This window comes from Fukomys damarensis, unplaced genomic scaffold (genome assembly GCF_012274545.1).
Source record: "Fukomys damarensis isolate Sample0158 unplaced genomic scaffold, DMR_v1.0_HiC HiC_scaffold_24, whole genome shotgun sequence".
Classification (NCBI taxonomy): Eukaryota; Metazoa; Chordata; class Mammalia; order Rodentia; family Bathyergidae; genus Fukomys; species Fukomys damarensis.
The window spans coordinates 8,538,078-8,562,894 of NW_022900936.1; the positions used below are offsets into that span (position 1 = coordinate 8,538,078).

Sequence of the window (24,817 nt, forward strand, 5' to 3'; positions counted from 1 at the left end):
CCCGCTCCCCCCATCGCATGTGGCTCCCTCCGCTCCTCCTGACCACACGCCCTGGGGCCTGTGCCCTGGGTTTGCCTCAGCAGCCTGAGAACCACACATTTCTCAGAAAGGTGAGAGGAGAGCCGTGAAGGAGCATGCTGGGAAATGGCCTTTTCTACCTCGAAGAAATGAATCCCCTCAGACCCAGCCATTCGTTGCCTCGAGCATTTTCTCCCCCGGCAGTGCAGATGCTGCCTGATTTGGGCGGTCCTTACGCTGACTTTGAATTTGTGACCACTGGAGATGAATGAAACACAGAAAGCCAGATGTAGACAAGCAGTGGGAAGCCCAGAGAGGTCAAGCAATTGCCTCGGATCACACAGACAGTGCTCACACTCAAGTGCTCAGCTCTCCTGTCCCATCTTCTGCAGCTCGAGCATGCTCCTAGCATGTGGAATTAGCGATGTGAACCATCCCAAACAGTCCCTTAAAACAGCATTTAGGCGAAAGAGGGGCTGTTGGAACAAGATAGGGCAAACCCTAGTGTGCCTCTGCATACTGCTCCACCCAGTTTCTCATCTTTATATTACCAAAAAAAAAAAAAAAGTCTCAAATAACCCAAACAGGCAGGGTCTGACCTGCAGACAGTCTGCAGGCACCTGCCCAAGAAGCTGCCGGCCGGCTGGTCCATCCTCCCCTGATTTATGTTGTGTGTGTTAAGCCTTAAATTGTTGAGTCTCTGGCTGGCTGCAGTGGTATTACTGGAGGGCTGGTGCATGTTTTCGGCTCACAGAGCTGGCTCTGGGACTGGAGGTGTTGGCCCGGAATCAAGTCCAATCTCACACCTGTCTGAGACAATGAGAGCCTTGTTAGACACACCTCCAGTCGAGGCAGCTCAGCCTGCTTATTTTTCGCGTTCAGAACCCGGAGGAGGCGGGGCCTGGGAGAAGGGGGACAGGAAGAGGCCAAGGAGAGACTTGGGAAAGGCTGGGGTCAGCTACCTTCAGTGTCCTTTCCCCCTCTTGCCTCTTCCTCCTGGCCTCTCCCGATTTTATAAATTTCTCCTGTTTGGAAATCTAAAGACAAACAAACAATACTAACAGCAGCCATCTTATGAAGGAGAATTTCCTACTTGCAAAACAAGTAGCTCAGGCCTGTTAGAGAATAAATTCTCAGTCATCCTGAGGCTGGGCAGTTGGATGGAGAGAGGGGAGGGAGATGGCTGTGCACCCCAGCCCTCCCCAGCACTCAAACTGCAGTCCTTTCCCACAGGTGGGTGTGTCCCGGAAGGTTTGCTCTTCTAATTTTCCCCTCCTGTGCTCTGTAGTTTTAATGGCTGAAGTAGCAAACTGTCCTATTCCAGCTCAGCCTTCCTTCCATGTGACCAGCAGAGAGCAGAGCTGGCTATCAGCACAGATGTCTGAAGATCCCGTCCTCCTGAGACTGCAGCAGAGGCAGCCAGGGACGGGAACTCTTCAGGCTCCGGGGTGGCACCCTCAGGGCCAGTGCCCCTGGAGGATTCTTAGTCAGCCAGTGCTCCCCTGGAGTTCACTCTCGTAGAACCGCACCATGTGGAGCGCCCCCGTAGAATAAGAGTTGGAGAAGAGTTTCCCAGAATTAGAAACCACCCTTTGGTGGGACACCCCGAGGTGAGGAACACTTGTTTCTCTCCTACCACCACCCCAAACCTTGCCGTTCCTCAGAGCACTTCATCTGTCTCATGCCCTGCAGGATACCTCTTTCCCCATCCAGGACCAGGTGATTTCTCTGTCTCCTGCCCCACCGGTGGGCCCCGTCTCTTTGATGCCCCCTGTATGTGGCCCTCTGTTGTTACCAGAGAGGTCACATGTCTGAGTGCTGCTTCCCCAAGTATCACAGATGAGCTTTCTTTCTATGCCTCAAGATAAACTACCCACTGAGGCTAGAGTAGTGCCGCATGCTCCCCAAGCCCTGCATCCTCCTGTCTCCCAGAGAACATCCTGGTGCTGAGACCAGCAAGTTTGGGGAGTTTCCAGCAGCTGGAACTCTTCCCTACTGCTCTGGAGCCTTAGGCCCTAGACAGCTCTCCAGGGAAAGGGAGCAGCAGGAATTCTCTGCCCTTGGAACAGCAGCTCAGAACTATGTGTAAAGTGTGGTTGAAGAAGACAGTGAACGTTTAAATTTTGTTTTTATTTTATCGTAATACAAGACATGCTGCCATGAATCCCCTTCCGAATGCTTCCCCTCGTTTGAATGCACTTAGCCCATCCCGCTCGCCACTTTCTGAAGCAGTTCTGGAGTCCTCTTTCCCGAGGTCTTCAGTTGCGCTGTTGTGGCTGACTCCATGTCCTGAAGCCATTCAAAATGTTTACCTGTCATGGTCCTTTTGACTTTGGGGAAGAGACAGACGTCACACGGTGTCATATCTGGAGGATAAGGTGACGAGGACATGTCACACTGTTTCTACGAGGCTGCCCTTCCATTAGATAGCACTCAAAAGCATCACTCACCATATTTCTGATCACACCCGGCAAAGACACGAAAGAGGGCATTCAGTGCTGCTTCCAAACACGACAATAATAATGGAATATGTGTGTTCGAAGTGAGGAGGAATATTTTGAGAGGAATTAATGGTGATGTGTCTTTTACTCTAATAAATTATTCTTATTTAAACGCCCGGTATATTTCGATCACCTCCGTATTTCAAGTCCAAGAACAGCGTCACAAAGGGTTCCCTGGCTCCCAGAGCACCAAGGAGGGCCTTGCTGCTCCCTGCCTCACTGTCCTTTACTTCTTCCCGGGTCTCAGCTGGGGAGAGCTTGGGGAGGGAGCCTGGCTGGCACCACCCACTTCCTGACCCTTCATCTCACCTCTGTAGTGAGGAAGAGGTGGAGTCTGCACGTCTTGCCCTCTCTAGCCCCGTGACTTGCTTCAGCTTTCTGTTAGCTAAAGCTGCAGGGCACTCTCCCTGCCCAGGGCCCGCTCCCGTCCTCTTTCCTCCTGCCTCCCTTCCTCCGCAGACCTCCACAGACCTGAGGCTGTCTTGCAAATACCGGGACCTGGTTTACACACTGAATTTGAGACTTAGACCCCAAAGAAAGACTGTCTTACCGATCCACTACTCCTGGCAATCAAAGCCCTCTCCTCAGTGCTGCCTCCTGAGCAGTGGCCTTCTTTCTGCTTCCTGGGGATCCCTGAGTTGCCCCTTCCCTGCCTGTGTTCCCAGATTCTTCCAGCACTTTCCATATTTACCGGTCCAGGATCTCTCTTTTTCTTGCTGTCCCTCCACAGCCCCTTTTCCACACCAACCCATTGCCTGGCCTGGGGGCTTCGGGACTCCACCTCACAATCCCGATGACTTCACTCTCTGGCCCACTCTTTCCCCACCTCATCTCCTGCCTTTTGACTTCTTTTGGACGCGTGATAATTTTCTGCCCCTAAATGAGGAACCGTCTCGATCTGTCTTGTCCCCGTGTTCTCTGTCTGAGAAAAACAACATGTGGATTTGCTAAGGGAAGACTTCGTGTCACTCTCCTTGTATTTCCTCTGCAGTTTCTTTGTCTCCTCCTCCCTTGATTCCTCAGAAGCGTCTTTTGTTCAAATGAAGGGAAAGTGCTTTGGAACAGTGCTGTTGAGACAGGATTACCCCCCTCCTTTTAAGAAGACAGGAAGTTCCTGTTTTCAGAAAGGTTGTTCATTTCCAAAGAGGCTAGTTACAGAGCCAATCGGCTATAGGATGATTTCTCTTGGTGCATAGTTTTGGTCTGGTATACAATACAAAAAAAAAAAAATTAATAAACCAATGAGAAAGATAGTCAGTGAATACAAAGGGAGACGTTATAATAGGCTTTTGTTGGTACTTGCATTTTCTTGTTGAAAAACAGAGCAAGACCCTGAGGTGCTGAGGTGTGGACAGAAATCTGATGTTATCAGACCCCAGAAATCCCGCCCGGAGTCCAGTGGCAGGCAGGATCCAGATACTCCAAACGACCACGGCAACTGGCCCTGCTCAGTACAAACGGAGCTTTTAGTCTTTCGTAAACAGCCTATGCCCCAGGGCTCAAATCCTTCAAAAGTTTGCCTAGGTAATTGCGTTTCATTGCTGTCTGGCTTGTGCTCATCTGTCTAATCTGGAGGTTCAGACAGCCAGGCCAAAGCTTTCGAGACTGGAGGGGAGTGAGCCCGTGCATTTAATCCACTTGAAAGACAGACTAATACAAGTGCAGCTCACTCATTATTTTAAGTGATGTGAGCAGAGAAGGGTATGGCACTTTCCATAAAAGAGTTCAAAATCAGCCTGTTCAGCCACTTGGCAGTTTAAGGCCAGCAGAAGAAAGGCACACACAGGGTTTCAGCACAATCCCTGATACTGTCTCCGGCCTCGTTGAAGCCCTGCCTGTATTCTGACCACCCCTGAACACATAGGAGTTGAGAAATATTTCTTCTTTCCCTGATTTGGGGATATTCACTAGTTCATAGCAACACTTCTCTGAAACTTTTTTTTTTTTTTTTAGATCTGGGTTCTCAGGGCTTGGTTTCTGGGCAGAAAGTAGATAGAAATGGAAGAGGGAATTCTAAGTCAACTGTATGAAGAAAGCACAGAATAACACAGATCTGTACATGGGAGAAAGCACCTCTCCCCAAGGCTTAGCCCCTAATTTTGCTTGGAGAATACATCTGTCTTTTTTTTGAGGTTTAAAGCAGTTTTTCCATTTTGCCAGTGTATGGTAACTAGATGGGAGGAGGCAGCACCTTCCGATCGTCATATGGAAGCAACGGTTGTCTACAAAGAGCCTGGAGACCTGTCATTGCCCTGCTCTGTCACTAGAAACAAAGTCTCTTTACTTCTCTCTCGGCACTTCAGCTCTCTGAGACGGGGCTGGCGTGGTATAGTGTGTGAAGTTGCCTTCTGCTCCGTCAGTCCATAGTACTTTGGAATGCGCTTTCAGAAACGTTTACAGTGATTTGCGTCATTATCTAGTTACATGTGACTCATGCCCAGGAAGACTGGGAGAGGCAAGTGCTGGCCTGTCCCTTCCCAGGTGGCAAAGCTGACGACGCTCAGCTCACCTGCGATTCACCCGGGCCTTAATGTGCCAGCCCCAAGTCTGGGTGTCCGGCCTGAGACAGAACGCAGCTGTCCCAAACCCTGGTGAGGGGATGGCGTTCTCCCTGGGTGCAGGGAGACAGCAGCCACGCCTGGATTCCCAAAGGGCTCCAGAAGGTGCCCACCTCATGGCTCATCTCCCCCAGCCCTTTGTCCATGTATAGCCCACCCAGGGCGCCGTGTGCGTTGTCTCTGAGGCTGAGGAGCACCTCTCCGAGTCACATCTTCTGACTTGACATCAGGGTCAGACGTGGCAGGGTGGCCTCCTGGTTTCCCTTGACATTTTCGAGCACCTTTGCCATTCGGGGCTGGATCATTCTCGGCTGTGGGATCTTCCTGTGCACTCACTATAGGATGTCACCTGGCATGTGTGGTTGCCACCCACTAAATGCCACTAACACTCCCGAGCCCCTAAGCGAGCCGATCAAGAATGCCTCTGCCTATTGCTAAAAATCCTCCAGAGGAGAAATCACCCACATGACAACTGATGGTCTAGATCAGTCTAGGAGACTGACAAGGATTTAGTCAGATACACACAGGACCTCAATGTTTCACACAAACATGAGCAGTTCGGTGTCTGAATGAATTTTGACTTCTTCAGGACCCTGGTGGCTCTGATCGCCATAGACCGTCCCTTTTGCTGAGCAACAGCTTTGTTATTGTCTGCATTCTCAAGCTTCTGGGTCTAATTTATTTTTAAATTCTTCTGCTTTAGTCTAAGTCACTAAAAACCTAGTGCTTCGTGAGAAAGGCTTCCTTGACCTTGTAAATCAAAGCAGCTCTCTGGAGAGAGGTTTCCCTCTGCTGGTCTCTGTATCGTCTTTCTCAGGGTGACCTCATCTATGAGAGTATGAAGGTTGTATTTGAAATGCCATTTACTTTCTCTAAGTCAATAAATGAAGCTGTGGATCTTTAGATCATCAGAGGTCTGCTTATTACCAGGAGTTACTCTGTCTGTGTGTGTGCGTGCGTGTCATTTTTTAAATGGAGATCTGTGCTGGAGTTTAAAAGAATTCCAGCAGATTTCTGTTTGCCTTTCTGAAAATCAGAGTGTGGGGTGCTATTCCTCTGCGAGTGTAGATTGCCCCTAGATGAATGTGACTTTATTAGTTTATGTCCTTTGTTCAGAGCACCGGGGATGAGCTTATGAAAGCGCACACTGCTCTTATCTTCAAAGGTCTCCTTTATGCTGCAAACCCCACCTCGGCAACCTGCGTTGTTAATCTACTGCAATTAGTTCACATCAAGGTCAGTTCTTTGGGGTGTGCAGAATAGCTGGCTTCAGACTTAAGTGAATCCCCTTACGTGGATCTCACAGGAAGAGGGGAGAGGGATTGCAGCGGAGGAACTTAGAAGAGAGAGCTGTCTGCTACCACAGAAGAGATTGAGAGTGATTCCCCTTGGCTTGTGAGCCTAAGAAATCACATTACTCGAAAGAATTCAAAACTTGCCTAGGAATGTGCACCCAGATGTGGGAATACTTTAGCCTCTTCTTTCTCACTGTTCTCGATAGCAACTATCTGAGTCATTTAGCAGTCTTTGAAAAATAAAGAGAAGGATAAGAGAGCTATATTTTGAGTATGGAGAAGAAGCTGTGAGTTAACAGGTGTAATAAAAGTCCCTCATCCAGAGCTATGTCTGTGGTCCTGAAGCTGGAGTTGATGGGTCCACAGGGTGCTGTGGGCAGGAGCTGAACTCTTGGCTGCACATCCTACTGTTTCCCTGGGGCCACCCGAGGAACACTTGGTGGATATGTGAGTGGCGGCCATCCTCACTTAGGGGACAAGGCCTCTCCTATGTAAAGAGAATACGCTTCCTAGATTTGGCATTTCTAACACAGCAGAGGGGGAGGTACAAAGGCAAGCTGGGGTGGCAATGCCTTTAAAAGAAAGATGCTCACTGTCCGCATAGGCAGCCATTCTCAAGGGTTTTATGAAGACCGGAGATAGCGGAAGCAAAGGGGCAGTCAGGGATCACACACAGCTCACTCCGCTCCCCAGGCAGGCTCTGGATTGATCATGTGTTGACTTCCTCTACAAGGGTGAAGGTCTCGAGTGCGGTGGCCGAGCTCGAGGGTGTGCAGAAGAGGATTTTGAACCCTGCACCTGGAAATCCCCTCAGGTTCTGGCCTCCTGACTCTGGCTGCAGGGAGTTCATTCTAGGAGCCTAAGGCTGATGCTTGGGAGAGGAAAATAAGAAGGTGATGAGATATGGAGAATGACAGTGATGAGATTATGCAGACAGGAGTGCTACAGACCGACAAAAGAGGAAGGGAACGTGGGGGTAGACACTTGACTGTGCTCACAAGTGCTTATGAAAGGGAACCAGTCTGGTGTGAATAATCTGCAATAATACAGAAGATCCTAATAAGATTACTGACATTTAGAAATGGGAAGAAAGGAGCTAAAGGGGTAGGGAAGGTGGGATGGGTAGGGGAAGGGTAATAAGGGAAAAGAAAAAATGTGAGATAATGAAAAGATGGAAATAAAGTGTTTGTAGATGGGGAGGGGAGGAAGGGATGAAGGGAGGGCAGAGGTAAGGGGGAAAAATGAGAATCAAGACTTGTCATGTAGAGGTACAAGATCCCAACAATGAATGTAACTGTACTGTATCCCTAAAATGTACCAATAAACTCAATTAAAGCTGGAAAAAAAAAGAAAGAAAGAAAGGGAACCAGGCGCTTCCCCAGGGAGGAATTACCCTGTCTGCCTTCCTCAGAACATTCTTGGTGTTGGAAGCATGGACTGGAAGCCCCTAAAGAAGGAAGAGTTGTGACTTGGGGCTCAGTTTTGGATGCTGCGCCCTGGCAGGGACCACTAGACCCTCCATGTGCCCTGATGTGGCTGTGATCTGCAGAGTGGCCAAGGTGCTCCCTCTGAGGTGCTCGTGCTTGGTGGGAGGAAGGGCTTAGGCTAAGCTTTGGGAATGGATTAGGAAACCATTTTGTTTCTTGGCACACCGGCTGGCTAAGTAAGGTCTCATTCCTGGGGACTCCACAGAGCCGAGCCTCTCCCTCCTCTGCTCCTGGAGCAAGTCAGTGTGGGTAGAGAATCTCAATATTCTCTAGAACGGGAAGGGAGATGAAACTGTCCTGACTCTTCGGTGCCAGGGACCACACTGGTGACAGTTAGGCTCAGGGTTGCCTGTCCTTCTAGTCACCTAATGCTATAGTCACTTCACCTCACAGGTGGAGAAACAGCCTGCAGTGTACGTCACTTGGAAGTAAGATGCCAAGCTGAGATCTTTGTCCTGGTCTTCAAACTCCAAACCACCCTTACGGTGTCCTTACTCCAGCCTCTGGCTTCTGGAGGGAGAGCTTAGGCTCTCAAATCCTACAAATGTTTGGGACCTACCCAGACCAAAAAAAAAAAGGCCCCTGAGAATCCTTTGTGTTCTCTTCAGCACTGTGTTCTCCTTCCTCTCCCCATGGATATGAATTTTTCTTCTAATTTTATTGGAATATCATGCTTCGGGGTTTGCTGCATAAAACTAGAATTTCTACTTAAAAATTGAATAAGGATGAATTAGGCCCAAGACGCAGAGTAGCGGCACAGGCACAGACTGTTCTGGCCTTCATGATACTCTGCACATTGCCAAGCAGTTCTGTCACTTGACAGAACTATGAAGTGCTAAAGTGAAAGCTAGAGTTGAGGCAAGGCCCGGTGGCACGGATGGCGAACCTTTTAGAGCTTTCAGTGATAACTAACAGCCTTCTGTGTCACGTGGGTGAGGCCTGCACCCAGAGAAGGCTGTGGTGGGGTTTGTGGGGAGCCTTCCCCTGCCTGTTCCACCAGCGATCCTGGTGTTGGCTCAAGCGCTGCCCTGGGCACAGAGTGCTCGGGGCTGCAGGGATGGAAGGGGTTGGCCCCACAGGAAGGGAACCTGCAAGGAATGACAGGGGCCATGGGGGAATCCAGTCTTGTTTTGAGCTGGGTTCCCGAGCATCACAGTCTCTAACACCAAGAACTCACGGGGTAGGGATGTATCGTCCCACAGCCTCTTCAGTCCCTAAAAAAGAACATTACTTCTTTGCTTTTCTGCTGCCACTTCGGTGCATTCCAAGAACTCTGACCAGTCTTGGCCACTTGACTTAATAAGATCTGCCCAAGGCGTGGCTCTTTTATTTTGAAAGATCAGGGGTACCTCTTTGGCAAGGCCAGAGACCCCTCACCAGCTAAACCTCGTGGTCTTCCACGGTCACCCTGGAGTGCACGTTGGATGCTGCACTAGACTGACGTCTCTGTGGCGCATGCTTCCTTCAGAGGAATGTTCTGTCCGAACATTCTTTTTCTTTAGCTTTGGGTCATCTTGGGAGATGTCCTACTTATAGCGTCCATCAGAAGTGTCAGCGACTTGTTTCCTCTCACTGGGGGTCCTTGGTTACCTTAAAGGCTGGGTCACATGCTAAAGAATGCCAAGGATGTGCCAGCCCTTCACCCAGTATTCCTGGCTCACCCTTTCAAGGAATGAACAGAGGGTAAAGGTGCTGAAGAAAGACCTATGGAGCGGAGCAGAAAGCACTGTTACCTCCCATGTTGGAGATTGGCATCGGAGAAGGAAGTGATTAGGGGCACTCATGGCAGAATTCGAACATGCCACCCAAAGGCTTGGCATCACACGAACTAATCCAGATGGTGTAGGGTTCCTTCAGACCTCCAGAAATCCGGAGTGCAAAAAATCCTTACAGGAGAGGTGTCTTTAAGGGTTGCTTAACTTGACAAAAATGCAGGGAAATAATTTTTATGCGGGGGAGGCTGTAGTGGAGACCAAAAGGTCCCTTCTGTGCCTTCAGTACCGTGGTCCCTCCACCCCGTGTGCCCTGAAGGCCACTCTCCCTCCACTTCAAGCAGACAATGCCAACAGAGAACGAGGCTTGTTAGGAAAGCGCTCATCTTTTCTGGAAGCTGGTGGTGACTTGTCCCTGAACCCTTCTCAGAGTGGACTGTGTCGGAGTGCCAAGCCCTTTTCCAGACACATCTGTCCCAGGCTGATCTGGCTGAGGGGAGTGGCCTCACGGTGAGGGTTGAACTGTTTCCCCTGGGAACTGTCTGGCAGCTCTAATGAGGAAGGGCACTTTGCATTTATAGGGAAGCCTTTCATCTGCAGATCTCAAAGCTGAGGCCACAAACACTAATTAACTCTCACACCTGTGAGGCAGGTGAGTCTGGTTACCCCCATTTTTAAAGATGAGGAAACAGAGGTTTGAGAGGAGAGGGACTGTAGGGTGAGCTACCTGGGTTGGGAGCAGCCCCGATGTTAAGAACAAACATTCCGGATTCGCGGGGCCCTGACCACAAAGCCATGAAACCTCCGGAGGCTGAGTGAGGAATCCGTGTCCCAGAAACAGTGAGTGGAGGAGATGTGGCCACACAGCTCCCTTCTGCCCTCTCGCAGGCAGCCTGCCTCCTCCCAGGCCCATCGGTTGGCACTGAAGCTGGATGGCTGCAAACCCTGAAGGCCTTTGAAACCCAGCATACCCAGGCAGGTCTCTGTCCCGGCTTGGTCTGGATGCTTCCCTTCAAAGTAATTGCTGGAACAATGAACACATCTGAGGTGCACATGACTAACCAAGATGTCTGCAGCCAGCCGGAGATAAATGGTTGGCAAATCCCAGAGCTCTTTCACAACCTCCTTTTTCCAGGATCCAGAACTGATGGGAACTGACCCACGTTATCATGGATTTTCACTGATATAGCATCAAGGTGCCAATCTGGTGTCTGCTACCTGGGGGGATCTCCTAGGTGATTGCTGTTCTTGTGCTATGTTGCAGTTTTATCCACTGCCACAGAAACCAGAGGAAACCCTGCTTCTCAAAGAAGTGGAACTTTCTGGGAAATGCTCCTGGAACAACTGAGAATTACCCAACCCCCAGGGCCATGAAGGCTGGTATGGTACAACTCTGAAGATAGCTGTGAAACAACCAGGGACCCTTTCTGCTTTCAGGGGAGCCCAGATCTTTCTTCCTAAGGGTCCCAGATGTGAACTTCCACTGGGGCTCGCGCCCTGACACATCAGCCTGGAAACTGACTCACATCTCTGAGTCCTGAGTCACATCCTGTTGTGTGCTCTGAGGCATCCAGGAGAGCATTACACCAGCTGCCCATGACTAAGGTGCACTGAGAGGGCACCCTGGGAACCTCCCTGCCGGCTCCCTAGCTGAAAGAGGGGAAACATCTTTTAGGGAAGAGAAAACTGTGAAACCTTAAGGGTTTGTACATTCACCCGGCAGTTTTGGATTTTTAAAGATGGATCAAGCACCAGGGCATACCTGACTGTCCACTTTTTATTTTTGGTTAGCCCAGGAAGGTGACTGAAAGGCCTGGTCTTTTAGAGACACCAGTCAAGTAGCCAAGGAAGGGACTCTGTAACTACAACTGCTCAATGGAGCCTCGACAATCTCTGGGAAGATGCTGAGGGAAGAGGTCACAGTTCATCGGGTACTGTCAGAAACCCAGGTCATAAGAGTGGACGTGAAAACAACTTGAAGGAATGGGGGTGGCCAGAGTAGGCCAGATGTCTCTCTCCCTCTCTCTCTCTCTGTCTCTCTCTCTTCTCCTGTGGCCAGAGGGAAGCATGAGGACAAAGCAAGATGTTTGGAACTTCTTAAAGAACAAGCTTTGATTGTTCTCTATGACTTTTCTGTGTTCGGGTTCATTGATTTCCATTTTAATTTGTATTATGTCTTCTTCTCTGCTTTCTTTGGGTTTATACTTCTTTGTTCGTATAGTTTAATATGGAAGCTTTGATTGCTGATTCTGGATCATTCTACTCAGGAATCTTCCATCTTCCTCATTCAGCTTTGTATAAAATTAATACAGTTATCCTGGATCTTATTTTTAACGTGCTCTGGCAATCTGTCTTTAAATTGGCACATTCAGATCATTCATATTGGAGCTGATTATTGAGATAGATTAATATCTACCATGATTATAACTTTTATGTTTGTTGCACCACAACTGATTCTTTTTTAGCCTTCTTGTCCAGTCTTCTCTGGTTTTAACTGAACATTTTATACGACTGCATTTTATCTGCTCTCTTGGCCTATCAATTACACTTCTTAAAAAAATGTTATTAGTGGTTGCCCTACGGTTTGAAAAAACACATGAATAATTCATCTAAGCTCAGAAGCCTCATTACCGACATTCGTTTATCCACATGCTGCTATTGTCCTGTACATTGTAACTGTCATCACTTTAAATGGTTATCTTTCAGGTCAGTTAAAAAGTAAGACTTTATTTTACCTTATTCTTTCTCTGATGCTCTTTGTTTCTTTATGTAGATCTGAGTTTCTAGCCTATCTCATTTCTCTCTCCCTGATATATTTCTTTTCATATTTCTTCCTGGGCTTATCTACTGGCAATGAATAACTTCGGTATTATTTGTCAGAGAATGTCTTTATTTCTCCTTCACATTTGAAGGATAATTTTGCTGGATTTAGAATTCTAGATCGGTGGCTTTTATCTCCAACATTTTATCTTATTCTGTTCTCTTTTTGCTTGCATGGTTTCTGAAATCAGATGTAATTCTTCTCCTTGTTTCTGTATAGATAAGTTGTTCTTTCCTTTGCCCCCAATTTCTTTAAAGATTTTCTCTTTTCTTTGGTTTTTTGCCATTTGAATATTATATGCCAGGTTGAGATTTGATATTTATTCTGCTTGGTGTTTTATAAGTTTCCTGGATATGTGGTTTGGTACCTGTCATTCTATATTAGTCACTTTTGCATTTCTGGGACAAAATAATTGCCAGTGACAGCTTAAAGGAAAAGAGGTTTATTGTGGCTCACGGTTTCTGAAGGTTCAAAACACAGCTGACTGGCTCCAAGGAGGAAAAGGAATACGGGAAGGGCAAGGCAGAGGAAAGATGCTCAATCTATGGCATCCAAGAAGGAAGCAGGAAGAGAAGGGGGGAGCCAAGGACAAGAATACACCCTTCCAGATCACACTCTCATTGACTCACATCCAACCAGCCTCTCCCCTCTACTGAAAAGCACATGAATCTATCAATAAATTAATCCACTGAGGAATTAGCACCCTGATGATCCCATACCTTCCAAAAGCCCCACCACACATGAGCAATGGGGGAGATTTTAGATCTCAGCTATGACATATTAATTTTGGAAAATTTCAGCCACTGATACTTCAAATATTTCTTCTATGTTTTCTCTTTCTTCTCTTTCTGGCATTCCATTTATGTATATGTTATACCTTTTGAAATAATCTCATGGTCACTGGATTATTTTGGTTTTCTCTCGATCTCTCTGCCTCTATCATTTAGTTTGGGATGTCTCTGTTAACACACCTTCAAGTTCTTTGATTCTTTCTTCAGTTGTATCTTGTTTGTTGATGAGCTATAAAAATCATTCATTTCTGTTTCTCATTTCCAAAATTTTCTTTTGAGTCTTTCATAGAGTCTCCAGCTCCTTGTTACACTGCCCACCTATTTTTGTAGGTTGTCCTATTTTTCTATTAGTATCTTTAGCATATTAATTAATCGTAGTTACATTCCCTGTCTGGTAATTCTAAATTTGAGTCTAAAATTTGATTCTGGTGCTTGCTTTGTCTCTTCAGGTTGTGTTTTCTTGCCTTTATTGTAATTTTTTTGTTGAAAGTTAGACATGATGTATTACATAATAGGAACCAAAGTAAACAAGCCTTTAGAGTGAGTTCCTATGTTCATCTAAGCAGGAGTTGAACCATATTGAATGTTTCCTGCAGCTACTGGTGCCAGAGGCTTCAAATCCCTCTAATGTCCTTATTTTTTGCCGCCTCTCTCATCTTTGGGCTTCCCTACAAACTTCTCCTTAAATAGTCTATGCCTGGAAGCTCTTTCAACTATAGCCCCATAGTTCTTATACTTGATCCTTTGAGAAGCTTGCAGAGTTCCTGAATGAAGAACCTACAACAGTGTCCCTCTCAGACACGATATCAGCCTCTAGCAGTTTGTCGAAATCATTAGTAAATGTTCCTATCAGTGTATAGATCCAAGAGTCTTTGTTCCCAGTAAGCAGACCACACTGTGATTGTCTGTATGTTTCTGCCTCTCACAATGTTGAAGTAGCAGCTTGCCTTGTAATTCCAGTTTTCTGGTAGGCCCAAGAAAAGTCATGGATGTTCAGTTTGTTCAGCTTTTTTCAAAGACAATAATGATGACTCACAAGCTCTTTACCTTTTGCAGCTGAAACTGGAAGCAGGCAGGGCGTTTTGACATGAATTATTTGATAGGATCACCATTGACTTTAGAGACATTATGATATTGTTGCATTAAAAAATTAAAGCACTTGACTTTTATGGAGTGATCTACTATGGAGTCATCACTTTTATGGAGCCATGGACCTTTGAGCTAACCACTCATACAGCTCTACCTATCTCTATTTTCTCCCTTTTCCTCAACTCCCATTTCAAATGGAAGGAGCAGGGTTCAGAATATGGAAAGGGGGCTCTTTCTTACCCATTATTTGATAATCAAAAAGCTAAAAATAATCCATTACAGAATGGCCTTGGTAAAGCAGCTGCATCAAAACATTTTTCCTGGGGGGAGAAAAGACACAGAAAGGCACTACTTTAAATTTTCTAAAGCAGTACTTTAAATGTAATGGAAAACTGAATTTTGTTGAGATACTGAATTCTTGATTTATCCATGTTCATCTCAAATTTTCAGTGTCCTTACTCTTTTACCACTTAATCTTCTGTGCCCAGCTCCTCTCAAAACTGAAGAGTGTGGCTGTCAAGCCTTTTAATACTGAACAAAACAACCTACCTCAGCATAATCTTGGAGCAAGTGAATGTTGCCTTGCCAGTAAACATCAGATACAATTCTTGGTATGGATGTCCTTTCCTTTTTAATAATACAATAATAAAAATTCCTCACACTTATCCAGGCAGGGTGGTACACAGCTGTAACCCCAGCACTCAGGAAGCTGAGACAGGAGAATGGAGAGTTTGAGGCCACCCTGGACTACGTAGTGAGATCAAGTCCACTCTGGACTACAAAGTGAGACTCTGTCTTGGAAAGAAAGAAGGAAGAAAGGGAGGGAGGCAGGGAGGGAGGGAGGAAGGGAGGAAGGAAGAAAGGAAGGAAGGAAGGAAAGGAGGGAGGGAGGGAGAAATATTTCTCAGATGAATTCAACATTTACTGTCATGAGAAATTTTCATAGATGCCTCATATACAGCTTATCTCACTTATTCTTCACTATTGCCTTCGTTAAGTCAGAAAACTATGGATCCAAACAAAACAAAACAAGGGGCTTCCCTAAAGCCATACAGCTAGTTTATGGTGAAGGCAGGATTCAAACCAAAACATGCCTATGACTTAAATTCTCTGCTTTCCTTGATGTGTTCCTCTCGGAGGCAGAACGTAAGCGTGTAACAAGTACCACTAGAGATCTTGCCTCTATGTTAGGAACTGCTGTTTCAAATCCACATTAGGCAGCCACTTTAGCAGTTAGCCTGGATATAGCCCCTAGCTTCACTCAGTGGCTATAACTCCCAGGAGGCAGAGACTATAATCCATTCACTAGTGAGTCTCCTAGTAAAGCAAAAGTGTCTGTGGAAATAGGAACGAATGAGCAAGTGATTGACTTCACGAGCCTGTGAATGAATGAATGAACTCTCAGTACGATGACTAATGAGAGTGAGAAGCCTTTCTGAACACTATCAAGGCCGCAGATCTTCACTGATGAAAGTTCCAGCGGGGTTGGGACCATATTGGCCTTAATTAGCACAAGCGTGGCACATAGTACATATTTAATAAAATTGTGTTCTTTTTGATGAAGTCACTTGTCAGAGGCAGTTCCTTCAAGAACAAGTAGCCCTGTGCTTGGGAGAATGATAGAGTTTTTTCTCCCCGCCTATGACCTTTGCTGGATAATTTCCTACATGTTCCCTCTACAATGTACATAGTTATGATTACAAGCAGAAGTAACACAAGTTAAGCAAAGAAGAACTGGGAAGGATTTTTGTGAATGAGAATCCTTCTCTGTCACCATTGGAAAAGACTTAGCATCTTCCTCCAGAGCTAAGCATAAGAAAGCCTAAGTGAGTAACCCAAGGTCACCTAGTTGCCCACCACACAGACAGGCCCAGAGTGTGCTTCTCCTGCCTGCCAGGTCACTATTTGCTTCACACAGTCAAGGTGGCCCATTCAGAGCAAAAACAGTAAACTTTAAATGCAGAACACACCATACTGTCATGCTTTTTTTTTTTTTTTTTGGTCTTGTTTTTTATTAATAAAATAGAAGAAAACACCCCAGAATGTGAGGAAAAGATCACCACCACCACCTTCTGGCCCACTGTTGGCAAAGAACCCAAGCACAACCCACTGTGGTGACAGGAATAAAAACTGACAGGAGGGTAGGCCTTGGGTGTTGTCGTGCTTCCTCCACACCAACATCTGGAGAGCTAAGTTGTGTGAAGTAAGATGACATTGAATCTATAACCCTATGTTTAAAAAAAAAGTCATAGAACTTGGACTTTAATCATGAAGATCATTTTACCAAAGCATATTTTTAAAAGCCTGTGAAATATTATGCAACGTTTGCATGGTTTAATTATGAGTTTAGAAAAGCCTAGCACAACTTTTTTACGACAGTAAAACATGACAGAGCGTGAATCATAGCGTAATACTTTATGCTTAGTGTGGTTTTAGACGTGGGGTTAGGGGTGCTAGGCTGGCTCCACAACAAGCATGAATTACTAGACCACAATTCACACCCTGGAGGGCTTTAGGACAATTATAAAACCTCCTTTGTTTGCTTTTTAAGTAATTAAAATATCTGAGTGCTATATAGACACTTAGTGAATGTGTGTGTAAGATATGCACACGTCTTATAGACAATATCTGAGTACGTGATTGGGCTCTTTGCTCTTTGTGTTGCCTCCATCTTTAGGGTACACTGTGAGCTGTAAGAATGCACAGGAACTTCTGCTGCATTTGAACATTTACTTTTCCCTGGGTTTAACACGGGCAAGCTCTTTATTCCTTGCCATCTTTTCAAATCCTCTAAAATGTGGAATGCAATAAAGGCCTTTCTTTACTATCAGATTTCAAAGATTCCAAGTAAAAACATTTGCCCAGAAACTACAAGGTTTTAGAAACTTAAAATTCAGATGTTTTCAAGAAAAGAAAAGAAATAAATGGGTCAGTATGAGGGAGGAAGGGAAGCTGTCAGGAGAAGAGTGGGAAGGGAGATCAGATCTCCAAAAGTCTGATTCTGTTGTCCACTGTGACAACTTCAAAGAGATAAACAGAAAAACACATAAACTTCAAAAGAGATCAACTTTGCTGGAAATGCAAGCCCTGGAGAGAGCAAATCTGAATATTTTTATAATGAGCAGGAATAACTCATTTCTTTCATGTCATAGCATATACAAAGCTTAGTGTTTTTCTAGAGAAGTCTGCTCTTTCCAGATTGCTATTCCCAGGGTCATGAATCCTTGATTACGTTGAGACCTTTGTAAATCATGGTAGTCTGATGCTGTTGTTGTCCACAAAGAATGTGGGACAAAGAGAAAATTGATATTTAACCCTAAGGAAATGTAAAACTGTCCGGCCGTGGGCACAGTGTATAATTTAAATATCACTGCACATTTTGCGTAAGAATGCTAGAGTCTCTGGCCTCCTTTCCATCTATGAACAGTATAATGCATTTGAAAACTAAGACTTCTGAATGTTGCAGTCAAATTTACAAAATCCATTGTGTATCTTTCGAAGTCCAACTTTTGACTCTTGTCTGTCCTAGGCCTCTTAAAATGACAATATAGAAAATATTTGCTAAAAATATCCGCCCTGTAAAGTTGCAAACTGTAAATTCTACAAAGGGGCAGATGTCTGGTCCCTAAGCTCACGCCAGCTCCCTAACCAGACCTTCCGTGCAGTCTTCTACCTCAACAGAAAAGATTTAAAAGTTTCAGGAATAATTTTGCCAAAGATACTTTGAATATGAATGTAAAGCATAATCCACTCTTTTCATCATTATTAGTGTGATTGAGTAGAACTTTCTGGAAGGAATACTTATCAGTAAGAATCAAACATAAACTGTATTTCAGTACCTTTTAGCAGACAAATCACTCAACAGAGGCAGATTCTTAGACCCGGATAGGCTTATTATTAAGTGTTAATAAACAGGCTATATGCATGTGTATTTAGAAAAAGTTTCTCATTAAAATACCTTTTATTCTTTAAGTTTCACCCCACTCAGCCTATAACTGATCTCGGATTCTCTGCAGATACAAGGCAGATCCAGCCATCCCCACCGTGGTCCTATGATCAGTCCTACCAGTACCTGGGCTCCATCACCACCCCTTCCGTGCACCCCGCAACGCCCATTTCTCCGGGACGTGCCAGCGGCATGACAAGCCTCTCTGCAGAAATTTCCAGTCGGCTCTCAAGTAAGGCTCTTGAAAATGTATTCGCAGCCAAGCTGAAAGGCAAAAAGTCTGGGAGATCGAGGAGATGTGTGAAGGGATTGGCAGGCCGTTATTAATTAAACAAAACATGGTGGAAAGACAGAGTGGCCTATCCGTGATGCCAGGGATATCCATGTGACACACTGACTTTACTTAACCCTCAAAGGCAGAGACTTTGGGTGTGTAAGCAGAAGGGACTTGGAAAAGCTCTCGGGTGGGAAAGGGTGGTGGCTGAAGGGTGAAGAGTCTGAAAAGCACAAGCGTTCAGCTTCTAGAACTCATCATACCAACTGAATTCTAGGCTGAGGGGCTTGGTCCAGGGGGTGGTGGTGAATTCTCACAAGTGCCGTGAAAAGCACAATAAGGTTCCTGTGAAATGGGAGGCAAATATTTGCCAACTGAGATGTTCCCAACTGCAAGCTGTTCAGACCGAGGTTAGAGGAACAGCATGGAAAGCTCAGGTGTCATGGTTAGCATAATTGTTGTTAATGTGAGCTCATTAAATATTAGTCATTTAACCTAGGAGCCCTTTGGGCCTGGCATTCACCTTTGCTTGTGGGCAGGGAAATCAGTTACAAAGAAAAATTCCTTTGTTGAAGGCAAAAGAAGAAACTTACTGTTTGGGGCTTTGAAATTGGAGCTGAACCAAACTGAAAATACTTCAGAGAACTTCAGCATTTTGAGGCCTGCAAACACACTTGTGTGTGTGTTGGGGGAGGGTGGCCATTTTTTCTTTTCAGCTCTCGGATCAGATTATAGCAGATTGAGGGGTAGGCAAAGTGGCAAAGGAGTCACGTCTGCCATTTTAAATGTTGTGCAATGTCGTGCTTTCCAGACAATTGTGACTGCTTAACATTTCATAAGCTGCTGTAGCTGCTTCTTAGAGCTTCACTGAATGCTTTCTGAGAGGCTCTCGGCAGCAGCACTATGGATATTTGGTCCAAATATTTCTTTCTTGTGGGGAGTTGTCGGGTGCACTGTGGAATATTTAGCAGCATCCCTGGCCTCTAGATGCCAGGAGCATCCCCCCAGCTTCTGCATGTGACAGTCAAAAACATCTCCAGACACTGCCGCAAAACTTGAGAACCATGGTCTTCAAATATCCCTTGGCGATATAGTAAAACAGAAAGTTTTAAGTGTTCCATTTCCACATTAGGTTTGACCATCAGTGCCATGATGGCAATGATTTTCATGGCAAGTGCTGGTCTAAGGAATTCAGAGAGTATTATAGGACTTATGGCATCCGTTCAGCTTGTGGTTTCTTAAAATCTATCCCTTGTGAACAGAGTTCGATTCCAAAAGGAACTTGTCGGGTTCTACTGATTCTTCTCTGTGACGCTCCTGGACCCACTTGCTATACGGTCTGCATCTGAGACAATAATTGTTTTCCTTGGAAATGTCCCTGCTGTGGGTCTGTCCCTGGGAATGTAATCCGTAAGACGTTTCACTTGGTTGCCACCCAAAATTGGCACCTTACAGGCCCAAAACCCCAGGGCCCACACGCCCACAATATAGCAGTGTTCAGGTATAAGGGAGGCTTTTTTTTTTTTTATTAAAGGACTAACATGTATATTTCCAAATCCTGAATCACAGTTTTGCTTCTACATAACCTGGATTTCAGTTACCCAAGGGGTAAGGGGGGATGCACTGTGGCACGGGAGCGTGATGGAGATGAAAACCATGCCCCTTTTCAGCACCCAGGACTGATACTGTGCTGTCTTGAAGGGAGGACCAGACAATTCCAACTGAGCTTTCATTGGTGGCAGAGAATAGCATGGGAGACTGCTCTTCAACTGGGCAGGAATCCGTCTGAGAAATCAAACCTGGAGCAAAAGCCTGAAAAGTTTTGTCCTAAACCTTGGGGTGGGAGAGGGGGTGGGACACATAAAAGAAAGTGACTGCCCAGGCGGACGGCTTTGAGAACTTGACACTGCTCCTTGGCTCCTTCACCTTTTCATCCCTCCCAGCCGCCCTCTCCCCACCCCCAGTCCCACCTGGGCCTCCTTGGGCACTGAGGATGTGGACTCTTGTCTGTCTCTCTCTATCCTCAGCAGACAGACTCCACACCTTGTCTGAAAAGAGTTGTCATCTGGAGGTTTACTTTTCTTTCTTTCTTTCTTTTTTTTGTTTTTAATTAATGTTTAGCTGCCAACCTGGGCGACAGACAGCATGCATTAATCTGAGTCATGCAAAAGATCCTTTTAAGGCAGCCATTATCTGCTCAGGTTGTTTAATCCTTTGGGGACAGTGGGAGGGGCCCCAGAGTGGGGCTGCTTTCATCCCTGTCAAGCTGCAAAGCAAAGACTTGAGCTGTCACGGCAAATATTTAGTCCCTTCGATGGGGAAACATTTCCAACTAAAATATCTGAACCTCCTAATCCCCAGATTTCCTACTCTTAAAAAGCTCTCCCTGGGTATCAAGGGTCCCAGATCACACTGCTACTGAGCAAGGAGGCACCAGGTCAGCCAAAAGGACAGATGAACTGTGGCTGGATGGGTGATTTGCACAGACCTGGCTTTAATAGCCACTACTGGACCAGACATATGAAAACAAACACACTATTTGAATAAAGTCCTGGAATCTGGGCCTATCTGAAGGGCTGAAATTGTTATTATCAAATGTGTGCTTTTTTAAAAAGACAATAATCTGACCAAATGGGTTTTTGTTTTGTTTTGTAGAATGATGTTACTGTGCAAATAGGAAAAAAAAAATGGGCACTATTTCAGATCTTTCAGACATTCTGCCCACAAGTGAAAGAACTATTTTCTCTCAACAGCTGAGACTGTAACATCATTCCAGTACTTATGCCCATGACAAATCACAGACTCACTCAGGATTCCGGTAACTCAGTACCATCACCACATTACCATGTGCGAGTTGCAACAGACTGGCAGAGCATGTCCGGACACTGCTGTGAAACAGGGTGACCTTTCCTTCATTTTTCCAGTAGATTCACCTTTTTGTTTTAGGTCAAATGAAGCAAGAGGAATAATGTCATGTGTGTCCAGAGCATTGCAACAGATGACAACAAATTAACTGTATTTACCTAATGCTTTTCTTCTTACCTCGGCTTCTCCCTGGACTGCATAAATCTAACTAAAAAAAATAAAATAAAATAGAGTAAAGCTTCCAGTTAACTCTCCAACATGTCACAGCTCTCTGTACAAGCAAAAACAAGTGACACAGAGCTTGCTCACAGATGGCACCAGCAAGCAGGCAGGGATGAACCCTGTGGAATGAGGTGCGGCCTGGCTTGAGAATGAGCTAGAGAGGGGCCAACGAAGGGCAGCCCTAGAACCACTGTCCATTTACAACGTTTTCCCTGTCCACATGTCTGACTTGCTTTGAAAAGATTAACAGGAGTGTTTGTTTGAAAGTCAGACTCCTGGTTTCCTCATTAGTGGAGGGATTTGCCACAGACTTTGGCTGTTTCTATAAACTTTAATTACCTCTCTGATGAAGAGTATGTCCCCTCCTCACATTCATCCCAAATGTACAGAAGTTCATTTCTGAAAATGTTTTAGAGCAATAAAAGATCATTAGAGGGAGGAAGCGGAGGAGAGAGAGGAGATATGAAAGAATGAATATGAGAACGAGAACACACTAGCTCTCCCTGCTGGAATAATAGGCTTGAAATATGAGGAGGTTGATCAACAGCCGAGGCTTTCCAAAAAACAGATTAATCCACTCTGGTAGCTTTCCCTTCAGAGCAAGCGTCCGACTCCCTCAAGTTTCTCTATTGTCCTGTACTCAGAAGGACACAGGACACATACTATTTGAGCTTAGAGTTATTTTGTATGCCAATTTGAGAGCTTAAAACTGTAAGCATTTCATTCATGCGTCTGCTCTGTTTTGTTGCTTTGGGTTTGCTACTGTATCGATTATACTCCTGGCCACCCCATCCTATATCTACAGTTACACTCTCAGCCAGGGGTGACTGTGCCTGCCTGATCCTCACTCTCACATCATCTGGCAATATCTGGAAGCATTTTGGGTTGCCACAGAGGAAGAGGTTGCTACTGGCATCTATTGTGCAAGGACCGGAGATACCACCAAACATCGTACAATGCACAAGACAGCCCCTAAACACTCTACAAATAATCTCGCCAACAATGTCAATAGTGTCACTTTTGATAAACTCTGATCTACAGGACATGGGAACACTTCCCGGCACTCATCCTCTCTAGTAATTCCCTCGGGCAGACAAAAAGTAAGAAAAACGCAGAGGGATCATATGAACCATGGTACAGACCAGGCCAGTTTGTGAAACTGTAGATTTACAGTCCTAACAAAGTGAATTTTATAGACAAAGCTTTGCTGTTTCTGGTAGAATTTCAAAACGTTGAAAAAAAATGGAGTAAATAAATCAAAGGTCCTATATCCATTTGCATTAACCAACCAGGGAAGCACATATTAAAGAATCTAGATGAACTTAAAGCTGTAATGTTGCTAAAGATTTGGAAGCCAGTCTAAAGGTAGATCTGGAAGAGAGATAAGTGGTAATGATATTCATGACCATTCATTCCCAGTCATTAGCATGGCATACATTATGTTGAAAATTTGAAAACTGCCCATTTTCAACCATTCAAGGACTACAAAAATGGCATTCACTAGGATTCAACCTAAATATATTCAATACATTATTTTATATTACTACTGTTATACATTTACATTATATATAATATATTCTATTGGTACTGTATTAATACCTCTATTATATTAATTGCCATATAGTGTCATATAAGTCACTATGTATTAAAGTTGATATATTAATATACTGGTTATATAATCAGTACACTAATTGGTATTAACATTGACTAATTTAGAGAATAGGCAACATTTTTTTCAGTAAAGGACCAAAGAATATTTTAGCCTTCCCTACAGTCACTGTTATCATCATGCAATTTTGCTGTGGTAGCTCATAAGCAGCTATATGCTATATATAAAAGTGAGGTTATGTTCCAATTTACATACAGAAGATGGACTTTGAATTTCCTATAATTCTGATATCAGAAACACTAATCTTTTTTAGATTTTTGTCCCCCCCCAGCTATTTAAAAAAGTAAAATTTAAGTTCTGAAACATAAAAATTGGCCCCAGATAAGCCAATAGGAGATAAGCCAATACTCTCTCAACATAGGAGTATATCAATATTTTATCTATAGTTTACATTATTTATACTATGCACATATCCACATATATGTCACTTCATATGTGCCACATTACCTAATATCTTTCCTATACATATTACCATCTGCCATTACTACATATTTTCACACCATCTTCTTGTCCATTAGCATGTACTCCTCCTACTTCCTGTGCAAGAGCATTCTGGGTAGTTCCCCCCACTTCCTGGCCAAGAGCACTGTGGGTAGTTTCTTCACTTCCGGGCCAACAGCCTTCTCGGTGGTCCTTCCCTCATCTTGGGTAGTGGCGTCCTGAGTAGTTCTCCTTCTTCTGGGACAGGAGCACTTTGGAGGAAGCGGAACGGCCTCCCCAGCTCTCTACTCACGTGACATCTACTTTGCCCCACAGCGGCTCCTGACCTGACAGCCTTCGGTGACCCACGCCAGTTCCCTGCGCTGCCCTCCATCTCCGATCCTCGCATGCACTATCCCGGCGCCTTCACTTACTCCCCAACACCGGTCACGTCGGGCATCGGCATCGGCATGTCAGCGATGAGCTCAGCCTCCCGCTACCACACTTACCTGCCACCACCCTACCCCGGCTCGTCGCAGGCGCAGGGTGGCCCCTTCCAGGCCAGCTCCCCCTCCTACCACCTGTACTACGGGGCCTCGGCCGGCTCCTACCAGTTCTCCATGGTGGGCGGCGAGCGGTCGCCACCACGCATCCTGCCACCCTGCACCAATGCATCCACGGGCTCGGCGCTGCTCAACCCCAGCCTCCCAAACCAGAGCGACGTGGTGGAGGCTGAGGGCAGCCACAGCAACTCGCCCACCAACATGGCACCCGCCGCGCGCCTTGAGGAGGCCGTGTGGCGGCCCTACTGAGCGTGGCGAGGCGAGCCCTGGACCTTGTCATCCGAGCCCGGCACCGGCTGGGCCAGCGCCTGTTCCCGGGTCACGCCGGCCTCTGCCTCCTGCGCTTCTGAAGCCACGCAGTTCACTCCGCCGTCGCCCGGGCCCATCAGTCTCTCCAGGGGTGTCCTCAGGAACACCGCTTTGTGGGCACGTTGAAAGACAAACAGGAAGATTCCCAGAGGGAAACTGTGAATGCTTCTGATTTAGCAATGCTGTGAATAAAAGAAAGATTTTATACCCTTGACAACTTTTTAACCAAGTTGTTTATTCCAGAGAGTGGAATTTTAGGGTTTCTTTGGGGGGGCAG

At 45.7% G+C, this 24,817-nt stretch overlaps 1 protein-coding gene across 1 annotated transcript in view; it reads left to right on the top strand.

The window, feature by feature from the left end:
• Positions 1-24,809, top strand: part of Runx1 (RUNX family transcription factor 1) — a 228,618-nt gene extending 203,809 nt beyond the window's left edge. The window contains 2 exon segments of the mRNA XM_010611298.3: positions 18,289-18,450; positions 24,005-24,809. Of these exon segments, the coding sequence (XP_010609600.3) occupies positions 18,289-18,450; positions 24,005-24,480 (638 nt within the window). The 3' untranslated portion in view covers positions 24,481-24,809.
• Positions 24,810-24,817: the final 8 nt, after the last annotated feature.